Genomic DNA, 15,585 nt, shown 5'->3' with positions numbered 1-15,585 from the left:
AGTGGACAATATCATACCATTGTGGAGAGTCATGTTCGTTTAACATCAATAAATTATAAAATATTTATACCATATAAATTTTTAGAGTGAAAACAATATTTTATTTATTTAATAAATAAATATTTGGGTGAAATTACCTAACAGGGTCGCTTTTAAAGTGTTATTTTCCAACAATTGCTTGTGCCAAAAGCATGGTAGAATTGCCCCTACCGAGCATTTAAGTTTTATTTTATTTTTTCCATTTTATTTTTTCCCCTAAAATCAATTAAAAAATATTATTTATTTATTTAATGTTTAAATTTGGGTAGCTGAGTTTGGTTCTATGTTCATGTTCACACTCATAGCGCACTCGAAAAGAAAAGCAGTTTGCAATTGATTGCCGCTGTAAATGGTCTTCATGTTCATATTTGGTGACTTACAGATAATGAATCTTTTTTTTAAATATTAATATTATATATATAATATTGTAATTAATGTTATTATTTCTTTTAAGTTAAAGATTTAAGATGAATATGGAACAATTATTTAATATAAGGTTTAATATATTAGTCACTTTGCTTCATATTTGACACATTTTAGTTTTAAAATTTTTTTATTGTAGTTTTTAAAAGCAGCCTAATTTCTACCATTGTAACTAATTGGATGTGACATATAAATTGTTGATTTATTTGGTGGATGAATAATAATAATTATTATTATTATTTCTTTTTGAAGCTCCTTGGTAGGTTAGATGTCAAATACCATATCATATTTCATTTAATATTATTAACAAACTATGGTTTCTATTATATATATATATATAATTCGAGCTATAAGAAAATAAATCAAAAGCGATTCGTGTAGTATCGACGAGTAAAATCGGAACAATTTCAACCGTGAAGACAGGGTTATGGGAGAGCAAGGGAAACATCGTGCTACTAGGTGAAGCAGTAGACTATTATACTCGGCGACAACCCAGTAGCCAAAAATCTCATCACTAACTTACACTGTGACTCGAGTCGCGTAAGATAAGAGCAGCCTCAACTGTGAAAACAGGGTTGTGGGAGAGTAAGAGAAACACTGTGCTACTAGGTGAGGCAGTAGACTATTACACTCGACGACAACCCAGTAGCTAAAAACACACATCACTAGCTTACACTGCGACCCGAGTATCACGGGACACGTGAAATCCCGTGCAAATTAGCAATGACCACTTTGTAAGATAAATACTTCTAGGTGATCGATAGTGAAGTAGTCACGTGAAGGAAGGTTGAAAGAAACCGCAGGAGAAAGCCGTAAAAACAAGTATTGACATCGATAAATTGAGTTAAATTAGATTTATTAGTCATTTAATATGATTTGATCGGTAAATTCTTTTAATATTAATTTATCATAACTCAATAAAATTTAATTTAAAAAATTAACTAATTTAAAAGCAAAAGGCAAATAAGATAAAAAATAATAATAATAAAAGCCGAATAGATAGTTGCATTATTTAAAAAATGAATCGTTGTCAAATAAAGGAAATTACAGCCAAAGTTGCGGAAACAAACAAATAGTCATATTTATTTTCAATTAATTATTATTATTTATTATTTAAATGACATCCGTCCCGTCTTTCCTAAAAAGCATAATCCATTCATATATAAATAATTACTATATCCCAACCGGCGTCTCTGTCCTGTGAAATTTTGATTCATTCTTCAACGAAGTTTCTTCCTCCGCTTCCTCTTCCTTCTCGCCCTCCAAAATGCTCCGGTACAAGTTTCCGGCAATCTATACGATCCGCCATTGAAACACGGCCGCCTGATTTCGATTTTGCCGTTTCACCAGTAAATGAGGTGCAGGAAGCACCACTCCGACTTCAGCAGCAGCATCGGAGTCTGTGCTTCCTGTTTACGGGAACGAATTTTTTCCGTCATCGCCGATCAGGAACAGGCGGAGAACCAATCGGAACTCGGTTCCGGCGGTATTCACGAGGCGGATGTTCCTCTTCCGCCGCCGCTCGTTTCTGATGATCAGAAACCGGATGAAGATTTGTGGAGTAATCTTGATCGTGAAGGTAATCGCCGCCCTCGCCATCAGCGATTTTATAGTACTCCGCAAATTGGACCAAATTATAGAACGAACAACAGTGCGAATACTACGTTCGTCAGTATAGGTTCTTTCGATCGGAAGCAGAGGAGTACCAAATTATCGCTCTGGTCCAAGCTTTTTAGGTCTAGATCCGAGAAATTCGAGAAGAATCATCGAGAATCGCACGGTCCGGATTCGTCTTCTTCATCGTCGTCGTGGTTCTCGACGATCTTCCATGGCCGTCGGATTAAGCAGCAATCGAGTCTTTCGACAGTCGATGAATCGATCGCCGGTGTTGAACGGAGGCGTTGCCAGGGAATCGAACGCGGAATGTTGCCGGTGACGGTACCTGACTCCGATGAAGAATATGAAGGCCTCGATCGTTCTCCAGTATCTCAAATGTTTCAACAGTCTCCAATGGCGGCTCCTGGATCGGCGAAACGCGGGAGATTAAAGCACAAACAGAACGTTTCGGCATTCGCATTTTGTTTGAGTCCACTCGTACGAGCAAGTCCGAACCGGATTTGGAACCAGAAGGTAGCCGCTCCGGAAGCTTCCTTCTCCGGTAACCTCAGGGTTCCGGCGAAGCCTCATCTCTGTGCGAACCGGTCGAGAAAGATAGCGGACTTCGGAAGAGTCAATCACAACCGTTGATATCGATTACCGTTGACATTTGACCACAGGATTGATCGCAATGGTGATACATTTATCAAAAGTACGATTCTACCCCTCCTAAGATTTTTAATATTTTTCCTACCGAGTGAGAAAAAAACCATAGAGCGTCAGGGATTAGTTTCTTGGAATTTTGGATATATGGAATATATATATATATATATTTTTACTTTTAATTATATAAATTATAATTTTAATTCTCAAACTTTTATAGATTTATTATTTTGGCCAATATTTAAATTTTAGCAGTTCAAAACACATTTTATTTTAATATACATCTAAATTTATTTTTCATGTTTTTTAATAAATCTTAAAAAATTTCGTATATATGATTTTTCTTCTATAAATTTGAAAGCCTAAAAAATTGTTATTATTATTAAATTAATTTTAATGAGAATTAATTTCAAAATACATGTTTTTAGATGCAATTATATGTTAAAAAAAATAAATGTCTAAAACGAGGTGACACCTAAAGTTTAGTGTTCGTAACATAACTTACCATAAGAAGTAATATAGCCTTCGATATGTGTATCCACAAAGAAAGTGGTGTATTATATGTAGCCATGTGGTAAGCTGATTGTAGACGTAGGCAGTGGTGGAACGCTTAGGAGGATTTAATTTGGTGTGTTACGCTCACGCATAACTTAATAAGTTGATTGCATTTTATTTTGATTAATGTTATCGACCTCTCTACTTGGCTAGTGGGCCCTCTCGATCGTAGGGACTTCACTCCATCTCATTAATCAACGGCCAGAAATAGTCAAGACTCTTTTCATCGCCTATTCACGTTGGTCACCTGCGTGTTTGAATTCTTAAAAAAATGTCTAATCAATCTAATTTCGTCTATAATAAAATTATGACCTAACTATTTTATTTAATTGTTTAAACTCTTTAAAAAGCTATGCTTATAAGGGTAAATAATATCTTAATTGTCGATTTATTAGTGCATTTTTTTTTATTGTCACGTGATTTTAACTATCTTGTTTGCTATTATTTTGATAGTTGCTTGAAATTGTTAGGTGTGACGGTCTTAGAATCGTGGTATAACATCATATCAGATGAAAACGACAGTTTTAGCTTATCCCTCGTTTTTTGGAATAGGTGGGGTCAAACTATCCGTATGTAAGATATTAATTAGTAAATCATCTACTGAATTATGTTCAAATTGATCATAAAACTTATATGGTATATATATAGAAACTTTCGAATCATTATTTGTATTTGTTTTTTATTTTTAGTTATTATTTTTGTAATAATAAAGTTCAATATGTTATTAGAAGAGTATGATTGCGAGATCATGGTGATAATGACATAAATCATATGGTTTTTAGATAATTTATTTACATTTATTATTATTGAAAATCATTAGAATTAGAAAAATGTAGGTTTACCTTTGTGCCATGGAAGAATGACTTCGACATTGGTTGGATAGCGCCAATGCCAGCTTTATTATATATATATACATACACACATACGTGTATATATGTAGATGTTATCCGCTTTGACTTGTTACGTATTGTCGTCATCCTCGTGATTTAAAAACGCATTTATTGGGGAGATATTTTCACGCCCTTATAAGAAATATTTTATTTCTCTCTCCAACCAATGTAAGATCTCATACAGGGTACACACATACATTACGTGATGCTCTTAGCTATACATTGCTATAAATATCAATACACGCATGTATTTTACACGATACTCGTACCTATAAGTAATTATCAACATGGATACACACAAATTATACGATATTACCACAACATTGTTGTCTAATAAGGCGGCTTATAATTATTTTAAATTAATGTTACATAATTCTAATAATGTGTTTAGTTTTATAATAATGTTTTTTTTTAGGCTCGGATTGAATTAAATGTGAAAAATATTATATAGTTGAGGTAAGAGTGAAAAAAAATAAATAATAAAAAGGAAAAAAAAGGGAAACCTAAAGCACGTGCTTTGCGCGTGCCAAATGACTTTCCCCTTGTATTCTGTAATGGATAATTAATCAGTTCCTAGTTCGAGCGATTAAGTCACCGCATAGAGAGAAATGGCGCTGAGGGCAGCCGTTCTTCGCCACGTTCGAGTTCCAGTCCAATTCTTAGCCCTACCTCGCCGGGGAAGCCAGCCTCCGTCGTGTGCCAGTGGATCGCTCCGGCTATTTTCATCGCATGATGATCACATAACCAAGGAGGAGGTCATTGAGAGAGTTCTCTCGGTTATCAAGTGCCATCCGAAAGTCGATCCGTCCAAGGTGATTCGATCTTATCTCTCCTTTTTTTCACTTGCTTTCTTAGCTGATTGCGTGGGATTTTCGACTCTGTTGAAACGATGTTTGTCGATTTAGTAATTGCGGGAAGAATAGGTTGGAAGTGTAGAAGATCTTAATATGCCGATTCAATCATTTCTTGTTCTGATATGCGATCGGTTTCTAGGGTTTGGACTTATTTCCGGTGAGTTCTGAATCGTTTGCTTGATTCAATTTCCCATGCTTTGTCTCTGCGAATTCGTAATTGAGATTCTCTGTGATTTTCTCTAAATTGATTGGTAGAAAGTCGCGACGATTTATTCCCTGATAGAGCATTAACCTAGAAAGTGGCTCTTAATAATTTATGCTGTAATGTCATTCCATTTTCATACTCGATTCGGTGTTTCTGGAATTTTTACTTTTTTCGAGTTTTGGTCGATTGCTGTATTGCACACAATATCTCTCCCTTCATTTATGTGGGTTGCTTGGTTCGGTTCACTAGTGCTAACAATTGACTTCTATACTTAATGATTTCGTGCACTTTTTAAGAACTCTGGCGTGGATTGAGATTTACCTCCTCATGACCTGTGTTGCATTCTTAACATATTCCCGAAAACCAGGCTATGCCATAGTAGATATTGCACACCATTTTGAAAGATTCCCAACAACCAGGCTATGCTATAGCTAATATGATTTACATTTTTGAGCCAAACTCGATGGTTAGGGTTGATCGAGGCCAGTAAAATGGACAATATGGCATACATTTCAACACACACAAAACATTTGGTTCACATCAATAGAAAATTCCCCGACACCACAATCTCGAACCCAATCATTCATCTTCGGTTAATCTCATTGTAGTTTAGCTCGTTAAAACAAATACTCTCAGCCAAATAGTTAGAAACTCAGAACGTTGAATCCTCACCTTAAAAAAATCGTTATTGAAATTTTAGAAACCGAATTCAAGTCATAGAATCAAATTTAAACTATGCTCTAGCCATATCGATTGAATTAGAACTCCTAAGATCAAACCAATCAAATTTAAACTATTTTAACCAAACCATAAAGACCAAATCCGTAACTTAACCTATATATATCAAAACATGAACATAAACATTAGAAGACAAACCACTCAATGGTCGTTAAAAACATGTCGTAGACATCATACCTTAACCAACATAAACATAATGTTCATATCAATTTCTCCATTAAAGATTTTTTTTTTTTTAAAAAAACACCCTTTTAAGATTTTTAAAAAGAACAAATGCCCGCCGGTAGATATTGTCCATTTTAGTCCGTTACGTATCGCCATCAACCGTGACATCTATTCTCTCATTGTTTTATGGTCACTTCCAAGCAGCATCTCTTTCCTACTCAACTTCAATTAAAGCTTGGCTGAACTGTTGCTTGTTTATCTGCAGGTGAGTCCTGATGTTCATTTCCAAAAAGATTTGGGTTTAGACAGCTTGGACACTGTGGAGATTGTAATGGGTCTGGAAGAGGAGTTCAAGCTAGAGATACCAGACAAGGAGGCTGATAAAATAGATTCCTGTGATCTCGCAATCGAGTACGTTTACAACCATCCAATGTCTAGTTGACAAAGTATTTGCATCTCTCTCTCTCTCTCTCTCTCTCTAGTTCTATTTTGTTATTCAGTGAAAGAGTTTTCATCTCAACATTGTTGTTTTGACCGTTCTTGGGTTCTTGTTGAGAGTTGATATCCTTACTCTGTGATGGAAAATAATTGCAACTGCATGGAACATAATACATTCGGTCCAGACAAATTTGAATATCTTTTCACCCTGCTCATATGTTTTGCCCTTTGACTAAGAGGAGGCTAGAAACCATAGCTCTGAATCTCAAGGAAAATCGAATTGTTTGTTTTAATACTCCATAGCTTGCCTTGTTCGAACCTTGCTCGAAGTTTGCCCTTTATACTTACTATAGGTTAAATTACGAGTTTGATTCATGAACTTTCTAGTTTATAGTTAAGGAAACCATAGCTTGCCTTATGCAGTTGATACTCCATAGCTTGCCTTGGAAGCATGATCTTCATACTTGGTTAAATTAGGAGTTTGATTTATGAACTTTCTGGTTTGTATGTTTGTGTTGTCTCTTAATGGTAAGAAGTTCCTTAACAGATCCTTTAATATTAAGAAAGGCGTCTAATAGATTCGTTAGTTTAAAAAATGTTCCATGTTAGGAACTTATTAGGCACCTAATTGAAAGTTAGGAGACTTATTAGACATAAAGTAAACTTTAAGAGTCGATTACCAACTCTTTAAAGTTTAAGACCTATTAGACTAAATTTATAATTTAACGAGGATGATTTGTTTTATGCTATTGGTGCTTTGGTAGTTTTTGCTTTGAAGCATCGTCATTGGAATGGATCGTATTGCAATGTTTATGCATGTAAACCAACTGGATGATGCTTGCTTGAAATGCTTGACTTGTTCATTTTGTATGGAACTTGTAATGAATTGCTTCCCTAGTTGGATGTGTTTACGTGTATAGGTCTACACTTTTGTATCGGCTTGAATCTTCGACCTCAAAGAAAACAGTTTACGTCAATTAATGACAAGTTATGCTTGTTTAGGTTGTACTTTTGCAGTATAATAAGTGAAGTACGAGAATTTGAATATTCGATCTCAACAAAAGGAATATATGTTAATGATTGTTGTTAGGTTCACTTTGACCCGTTAGACACAATTTTGGTTGAGTTTCGGGTGTGACTTGTGATCGAGTTGTTTGGTCTAGATTATTATTTGATGATTGTGATTGAAAATGTCGTCAAATGTCTAAAAGTTATCAATTATAATGTCGAGTTTTAAAAATTCACTAACTAAAATAAAAAATTTAAAAGTTATATTTTGATTAGTATTATTATCGAAGGAATAAAATACAAATTACACACACACAAATATTTATTAATTTATTTAAAATATTCCAATTCTTAAATTCATGAAATGAAATTTAAAATTCTCAATCGCACTATACAAACCACTTCCTACAACTGTTCAAGGACGCATGTTGAGAATACAGAGCGCAATGGCGGTTAACTCGAACGCATCGTCATTCCGCTTCGTCAATGGCGAAACTCCGCCGTCCATTTCCTTGAAGCCGTCCTCACAAGTCGTAACCGCATCCATAACCGAACTCAACTTCACGTTCACCTCTTCATAGCGCTTCGATGCGTAGTCCGCCGCCGCATCGCGCACCGTTGCTTTAACGTCGGAGTAGAGCTCTCTACAATCGCTCAGCCGCGGCCTCACGTAAGAATCCAGCGACGGATTCTTCTTCTTCTTATTCTTCTTCAGTAAGCGCTCGATGTACCGCCGCGTACTGGTCGCGTTCCTTCCGATCAACTCGATCGAGATCGCGCCGAGTTCGTACAGGTCCGCCATGTCGCTCGCGGGAGCGGCTGCGAGAGATCGGAGACAGAAGTCGAGATGGACGTTTGGATCTTTCGCGGCGGAGATCTCACAGGTTCGTGCAACGACGTCGTTTGCCACAGTGGAGTTGAGATACAAGGCGACAAATAAGGAAGATGCGAGCGCGATGAAACGGTGCGTATAGTTACAACTCATTTTTAATTCAAACAATATTTGAAATTGATGAATGGAATGGGTTTAGTGTGGGTTTTTATAGGAGGGGTATTTTCATTTCATTTATTTATAATTTTGGAATAATGGAATGGAAATTGAGTGATGGGAAAAAGAAAGGAACGGTGGTTGCTTGTGGACAACTGGAGATTTGGCCATGTTCATAAGATAAAGTTCAATGATGAGATTAAGAAGACATAACGTGGAGGAAAATCGGATCCAATTTGTTGTCGATTACATAAGCCTTATGCTCGGTTGGAAGATTAGGATTGAATCTTTGAAACTCACCCATAATCCTCGTGTCGTGTCCATGATTCTATAGATTTTGAACTTCCATCGAACAATTATGAGAAATGATCGTATATTAGCGTTGATGATTGTTGGGATGAGTCTTACATTAGCTTATTAAGGGAATGATTATGAGTTCATAAATAAGGAAAATATTGTCTCTGTTAAACCGATGCGTTTTGGGAAACCGAAGTAAAATCATGAGAGTTTATACTAAAAGTAGACAATATCATACTAGTGTGGAGGTTCGTGATTTCTAACATAGTATCAGAGTCATGTCTTTAATTTAGTAATATCCATAAAATCCTTAAGTGTCAAATAAATGATGTACTTTGTTTGACAGCTCCAGAGAATGAGTCGAGTCTCGGTTAAAGGGACGCTATTCGAGGGCTCCATAGGCCTTAGAGGAGGCTCTATGATGTACATTGTTCGAGGGAATGATTTTTGGAAGAAATAAGGAGCACCATCTCTATTGGTATGAGGTCTTTCGAGAAACTAAAAGCAAAAATACGAGAGATTATATACAAACTTGAATTTTTTTTTTTTTTTTTTTTTTTTTTTTTTTTTTTTTTTTGTAAAATTGTGATCTAATATTCTTATTATACCCTAAGCTTTTAAACTTTTAATAATATTTTTAATCTTTCAAAAATTTAAAGTTTAAAAATATTTTTAATCTTAAAAAAATTTAAAGCAAAAAAACAGTTTTTTTTTTTTTTTTGAGGTATTGAATTTTCAAAAGTTTGATGAATAGTTTTAAATTTTTTTAAAAATCAAAAAATGTATTTACCATTAGTACATCGTTTTAAAAATATTCACAAACTTTTAAAAATTCGGAGATCATCCATGAGTGTTAACGGTTAGTTTTTTCTATAAATGTAAATGATATTAATGCAACTTTTCAAAATTTATGAGTATTTTTTATTTTTTTTTTAAAGTTAAAAAATATTAATGATTTTTTTTTATAAAAATTAATTAAATTAAATGTTAAATTTTTTTTAGTTATATTTTTTTAAGATTAAATAAAAAAAAAACTTAGGGTTATTTTTATTTAGTTAAAAAAGAAAAATACTATTCTGGTTTTTCAAACGGGTATGCCGCCCTTTGAACTTTTTGTATAAATTCATTCCGACTTGATTTTTTGGTTGAAATTTCTCTTCCCTCTTTAAAACGTTTCTCCCGCCCACCTCATTCGACTCCCTACAACTTTGCTTCTTCGACTAGATTCATGGCGATGCCTCTACGTTCGTCACAGTGCCAAAGCCCTTTATCAACACGGCTAATTCACCTTCCGTATCTTCACGGCGACGAGTAATCGGTACGCTGATAAGTAAATCCGTTGATAGACTGTCGCATTTTCTTTTCTCGATCAATTTCTGTCGCGCCATCCGTCTTCTGAATTTTTGGATGTTTTTTCTTCTTGATTTTCGGATAGGAGGACTGCGAAGAAGCGCTTTCAAAGTCCGCGCAGTTTCTAAGAAACGGGAGCCTGCGAAGGTAGTCCTCCCCTGCGATTTGAGTTTTTTTTTTTCTTTCTTTCTTTTGTGCTATTGAACTCATGAACTTGATTTTAATGCTTATTATTGGCATTTTATGGTACTTTTGGATTTAAGGTGGTTCCTCAAGCTGATAGAGTATACTCGTTCGTCTTGAGTAGCGCCCTGAGGTAATCTCACGCTCAACAAAAATTGCGAATGAATTTGTAGAATTTGTAGAATTTGTTTGATGTATTGTCTATTACCTTCCGAGTTATTATATCCGATATAAATGCTTGTCAGGTAAGTCGTTTGGTTTGGTGGATTCATCATATTGGCTTGAATATTCTCTCAATTATTTATGGTCCAGCTTTGCTTTTCAATTATTGGGTATCATATCACAAATGTGCTGCAATCAAGAATGCGGACGGATGTTGCCTTTTAACCATTTCTTTGATTGTTAAAAGTGAAAAAAAAAAAAAAAAAAAAACTCGTTGACTCTGAAATCTGATCATAGGCTTAGTATGGATTATAAATTTGTTTGAATTGAGTTTGTCTATGCACCATTCCTCTTAGAATTGGATGTCGAAAAAGTTCTTGGCTCAAAAAATCTGGCCATAGGGTTGGTTGGTTTAAATTATGTCTTACATGAATCGCTGTATGAGACTGTTACTAGAGATGCTTTTGTAGGAAATATGAATGGTTTGGCGTGCATCCTTGGAAGTCTTAGCTTCTAAGTTGTATCTTGTGTGTTAGCTGACCCTCTTATTCATGTTCACTACACATTATTTTTCCTTCTGCTTCTCTCCATTTTGGATTTCGAAAGGAAAGCAATGAATTAAATGAGCTATACTTGGGGACGAAGATGCAACCATGATAGGTTCTTAGTTCTACTTTCTTATATTTGTTGTTAACACATGACAAACAAATTCGAATGAACTATACTCGAATGAGTGTAATTATTACTTTATCTATTGAGCTATACTCAATGAACGAACTAAATTTATAAATAAAAATGATTGATCCCGATTATATTATATTTTTTTTAGATTGATTTTGAATGTTGGTGGTGGTTTGTCAGGTGGATTTGGGCACAGATTCTAAGAACTGTTTCTGCAAAGCTGGTGATTTGTTAGCTGTAGTTGAGTAGAGAAGCTACCTCCAACACTACAATCAGATCAACATCAGATATCTTCACTCAGATTAGTTCTCTTCCCTGATTCTCATTTGCTTGTTGCTTCTGCAATATCTGATCTTTGTTTTTGTCTTTATTGCTCTGTGTGATCCGTATAAAGATATCAGTTCTTCTCATTAGGAAGAATACCGTAAATTATATTTTGAAAATTACTCAACCTTCAAAACAAAACTGAAGAACATCAAGAATAAATGATTTTTTTTTTTATACTTTTTTTTCCCCTAGAGAATGTAAAACCCTTGTTTGAGTCATAAAAATTTAGGAATAATAGGATTCCATAAACTTAAAGACTTTATGTAATTCAAATTATGTTCAGTGATTTTGTTTTTACTAAATGTCTATCCTTTTAGTAATTGTTTTGATCCAAAAAGATATTATATGATTAAGATTGAAACCATAATTCATTTGATTGTATAAAACAATTAACAAAATCCAAGTCAAATCCCACCGATCTAACTAATTTTAATATTCAGTTTTAAATTTGAACGGTTCTTAATTAAGAATATCTGCAAAATTCCACCAATTGACTTCCATACTTTATTCCCAATTTTGCATGTGGATTTGTTCATCATACAACCTTTCTAAGGATCTTTTTTTTTGGGTAAGGGATCGATACATCATTAGATAATGATCCTTACAAATAAATAAATAAACAATAACCTCAATAATACTTCATTTATAAACATCCTTAATTACAATTTTTTTTCAAATATTTTATATTTTATATTTTATGTTAGTTAAATTATGATCACATTGATTTAAAATCGACTACTAGAAATAGAAATAATCCTGTCTTTTTATTATTCAATTTTATGGTAGGATTCGAATATATATATATATATATATTTTGTTTCTCCATAAATTTTAAATTTAGCTTCAATATTATTACCAAATTCTTTTTTATTTTATTTTTTTGGGTTGTATATTATTATTGTTGAGAATAGAAATTAGAAACTCCATTTTTGGCATTATAAATTAAGAGAAAAAAATACGGAATTGGAAGCTGCGGAATGTGCAGATGAAAACAGGTAGCCGCCTTGGATTGTTTTCCAAATCCAAACTAACTGTCCCAATTCAACTACTTTGTTTTTTCCCCCTTTCACCTTCTAAAAACCAGTCACCAAATCGTTTATATTTCCACTTTTTATTTATTTATGTTTTATTTGGCTTTAATAAGCAATAAAATATTTTCATTTAGAAATATTCAAATCCAATCGTATGAAAATTTCTTCAAGTTTTTTTTTTTTTTTTTTTTTTTTTTTTTTTTTTAAATTTAACTTTTAAAATATAAAAGAAATTTGGAAAGCCAATCCCACATGACTCAGCAGAATTAGTGGCTGAGATGTGAGTTTTATTTTACTTTTTTTTTTCTTTTCAACCCTTTGACAATGGATTTGTCAACCATTTTATTTATTTATTTATTATTTAACTTTAATGGTTATTTAAATAATGTATTTGGTTTATTTTCTACTTCTAATTAATTACTTTTTGGAATTACATAGAGGCGAAATCCGTACATGGCAACATTCATTTTTCTTTTTTTGGAAAACGTAAAAAGTGAATTTTGCATGTGACAAATTTAATTCCCAAAATTCATTTGATTTGTACTATCTGTTATTGGTTTAAATTATTCTGACTCTTTTCATACCTTCTTGTTTTTCTCAATAAATTCTCTTCCTTTTTCTTTTTTTCTTTCCATTTAAATTCTCATGAATATCAAGTTTATTTTCTAAACTTTGAATTTTGTGTTCATTTGTCTCGAAATTTTTAAATTTATAGCTTATAACTAAGTTTAAAATATAAATAGAATTACAAAGTTTAGAGATTAAACGTTTTGATTTGAATAGAATCTAGAATTCTTTTTAGGCCCAAGAATATCTGTATTTGTGAAGAAATAAGAAGAATGTGTATATAAATAAGACCTATAATCTATCATAGAAAACATGAAACATTCTCGAAAGAAAGAGAGATTTTTGTTTAGCTGATAGAAGTAGCAAGAATCTGAGAAAGCCCAAGGGGGTACCTATAATCTTGGCCTCTTTATATTTTCAGCAATCCACTTTCCTATTTTCTTTTCTTTTTTGGCTTACAATTTCCACAAGCAAGCAAAGCAATGATTCCTAAGGAATTGGGACAACATACCATATTGCTCTCATTTCCATCATTCATTACATATCAACAACATTTTACACCATAATTAATTCAGGAAATAATTGAAATAAATAAAGAAAGAAAGAAAGAAGAAATGGAATTTATATATGTATGTGAAATTTTAAAAATAAAAATAAAAATTCAGATGTGTATTGTCAAAAAGGCCCCTTGATCTGCTAGCGTTTTTCATGAAATATGAGTTCACCGTTGTTTATTGGCTTCACTGCCACGATGGGAAACTTTTATTTACTTTAAATCTCAGCCAAACGAGGTAGAAGGAAAGAAGGAACAGAAAAATCTCACCAATCTTTTTGAGCTTTTGATTAAATGCCAACTAAGTGATATTTGGTGTATTATTACCAGCTTTAATCTCAGCCGTTGACATAATCAAAAGGATCAAAAAGAAGGAGGAATCTTGACCGTCCGTTTTCAATAAGGAAAAATTGCGTACCGGCCGCCGATAACCAAAATTGCAAATCCTCTGCGTTGTAGGGTAACTAGATGTGATAATTACGATCATACCCCTGAAAACCATCGGAATAGCTCGCTTATTTCTTCTCCGACGCGACTGTTCTCCTGTTCCCAATCTCCCACGACGGTTACCTCACTCCGACGGCTACTTCCAGTGAAGAACCTGCCGGAGCCTCGGAATGACAGTGCTCGTGAAGAGACGGAATTGGAGAGCCTGTCGACGTAGTCCTTCAGCCAATTTCTTCCCGAGCCGACTTCCGCTGCTAGGCTTTGCTCTGTAGACACTGCCGATACGGGAGCTTCGATGTCTTCCTTATCGGAGACGCTTCTCCGGTGCGCATGAGTGAAGTTTACTTCAGAATCTTCTTCCACGAAATACTCGAACGATCCTATCGAATATGACCTCCTCCCTTCGCCGGACTCGGAAGGGATCTGTCTGCGGCTAATACTGCCAATCTCGAGCCTGAAACTGTCTCCGCCGCGACCTTCGGCGGCGTAGGATGCCATAGATGCCTTCATTACGTCGGATTCGGAGGCGAAAATGGCGGAGCGGCAAAGAGGACAACTCTGGTTCGATTGAAGCCAGGTATCGACGCATTGCGCGTGAAAGGCATGGCAACAGAGAGGAAGAAGACGAAGCTGATCCTCTGCCTCAAATTTCGACAAACAAACGGCGCAATCGGCTACGGCAGTTGAAGAACGGCGCGTGACGGAGGAGAAAGAGAACAGAGGAAGCGAGTCGATCGGAGAGAATGAATTGGTACATCGAACAGCACTTTGCTCAACTGGAATGATGTGGCGCCTAGAAACAGACGACGACGAAGACGTCGACGACGATCCAGGCACGGCAGAGAGGCGGAGAAGACATCGCCGGTTAAGGTATCGAAGAACGAGGCAAAGAATCACCGAAGCAAAAGCAGTCAAAGCAAGAACCGTAAGAATGATTAAGATGCTCGGACTCAGATTCTTCAAAGAAGAAGAGTGACTCACGACCGTCGCCGCAGGGAGAGGAGGAGAGGATGAAACGTAGTCAATGATGGAGCCTCCAAAGGCGTCCGGCAAAGGCGGCGGTGGAGAAGCCATTGCGGCAATTTTTCTTGTTTTAGAGAGAGAAAACAAAAATGGAGGAGAGGGAAACAAAAATGGAGGAGATGGAAACAGTATAAATGCCGCGGTCAGTTTTTTTGGGCAGGTCTCTCGGTTTCCTTAACCTTAAGGGATCAAAGAGAAATACACGTGAGATGCACGTGAGAAATGGATTGAGAAAAACAAGTGACACGTATTTATTTATTTATTATTATTATTATTTTTTGGATATGCGAGTGAGTCGGATGGAAAATGATTGCTAATTTTCTTTAATTCATATATTATTAAATATTTAAATTTTAAATCTAATTATTCCCACTTACATTTTTATTGAAATTTTTTTTTTTT

The 15,585-nt window shown here is 34.7% G+C and overlaps 4 protein-coding genes across 4 annotated transcripts; 2 read left to right on the top strand and 2 right to left on the bottom strand.

Moving 5' to 3' along the window:
- Positions 1 to 1,643: 1,643 nt before the first annotated feature.
- LOC111790307 (uncharacterized) lies at positions 1,644 to 2,932 on the top strand. Its single transcript, XM_023671166.2, has one exon. It carries the CDS (start codon positions 1,816 to 1,818, stop codon positions 2,707 to 2,709), a length of 894 nt encoding a protein of 297 aa, XP_023526934.1. The 5' UTR covers positions 1,644 to 1,815; the 3' UTR covers positions 2,710 to 2,932.
- Positions 2,933 to 4,730: 1,798 nt separating this feature from the next.
- On the top strand, positions 4,731 to 6,764 carry LOC111789873 (acyl carrier protein 1, mitochondrial). Its single transcript, XM_023670585.2, has 2 exons — positions 4,731 to 4,978; positions 6,394 to 6,764. The coding sequence occupies exons 1-2, from the start codon at positions 4,775 to 4,777 to the stop codon at positions 6,568 to 6,570; spliced, it is 381 nt and encodes a 126-aa protein (XP_023526353.1). The 5' UTR covers positions 4,731 to 4,774; the 3' UTR covers positions 6,571 to 6,764.
- A 1,063-nt stretch (positions 6,765 to 7,827) lies between these two features.
- Positions 7,828 to 8,595, bottom strand: LOC111791368 (putative invertase inhibitor). The gene has a single exon (XM_023672671.2). The coding sequence runs from the start codon at positions 8,557 to 8,559 to the stop codon at positions 7,990 to 7,992; it is 570 nt and encodes a 189-aa protein (XP_023528439.1). The 5' UTR covers positions 8,560 to 8,595; the 3' UTR covers positions 7,828 to 7,989.
- Positions 8,596 to 13,657: 5,062 nt separating this feature from the next.
- Positions 13,658 to 15,249, bottom strand: LOC111789859 (E3 ubiquitin-protein ligase ATL4-like). The gene has a single exon (XM_023670569.2). The coding sequence runs from the start codon at positions 15,232 to 15,234 to the stop codon at positions 14,197 to 14,199; it is 1,038 nt and encodes a 345-aa protein (XP_023526337.1). The 5' UTR covers positions 15,235 to 15,249; the 3' UTR covers positions 13,658 to 14,196.
- Between the last annotated feature and the right edge of the window lie 336 nt (positions 15,250 to 15,585).

Source organism: Cucurbita pepo, chromosome 3, assembly GCF_057944985.1.
Source record: "Cucurbita pepo subsp. pepo isolate OVF chromosome 3, ASM5794498v1, whole genome shotgun sequence".
NCBI classification, from domain to species: Eukaryota; Viridiplantae; Streptophyta; class Magnoliopsida; order Cucurbitales; family Cucurbitaceae; genus Cucurbita; species Cucurbita pepo.
Note: the sequence above shows the minus strand (reverse complement) of the source record. Positions and strands in the feature narration are given on the sequence as shown.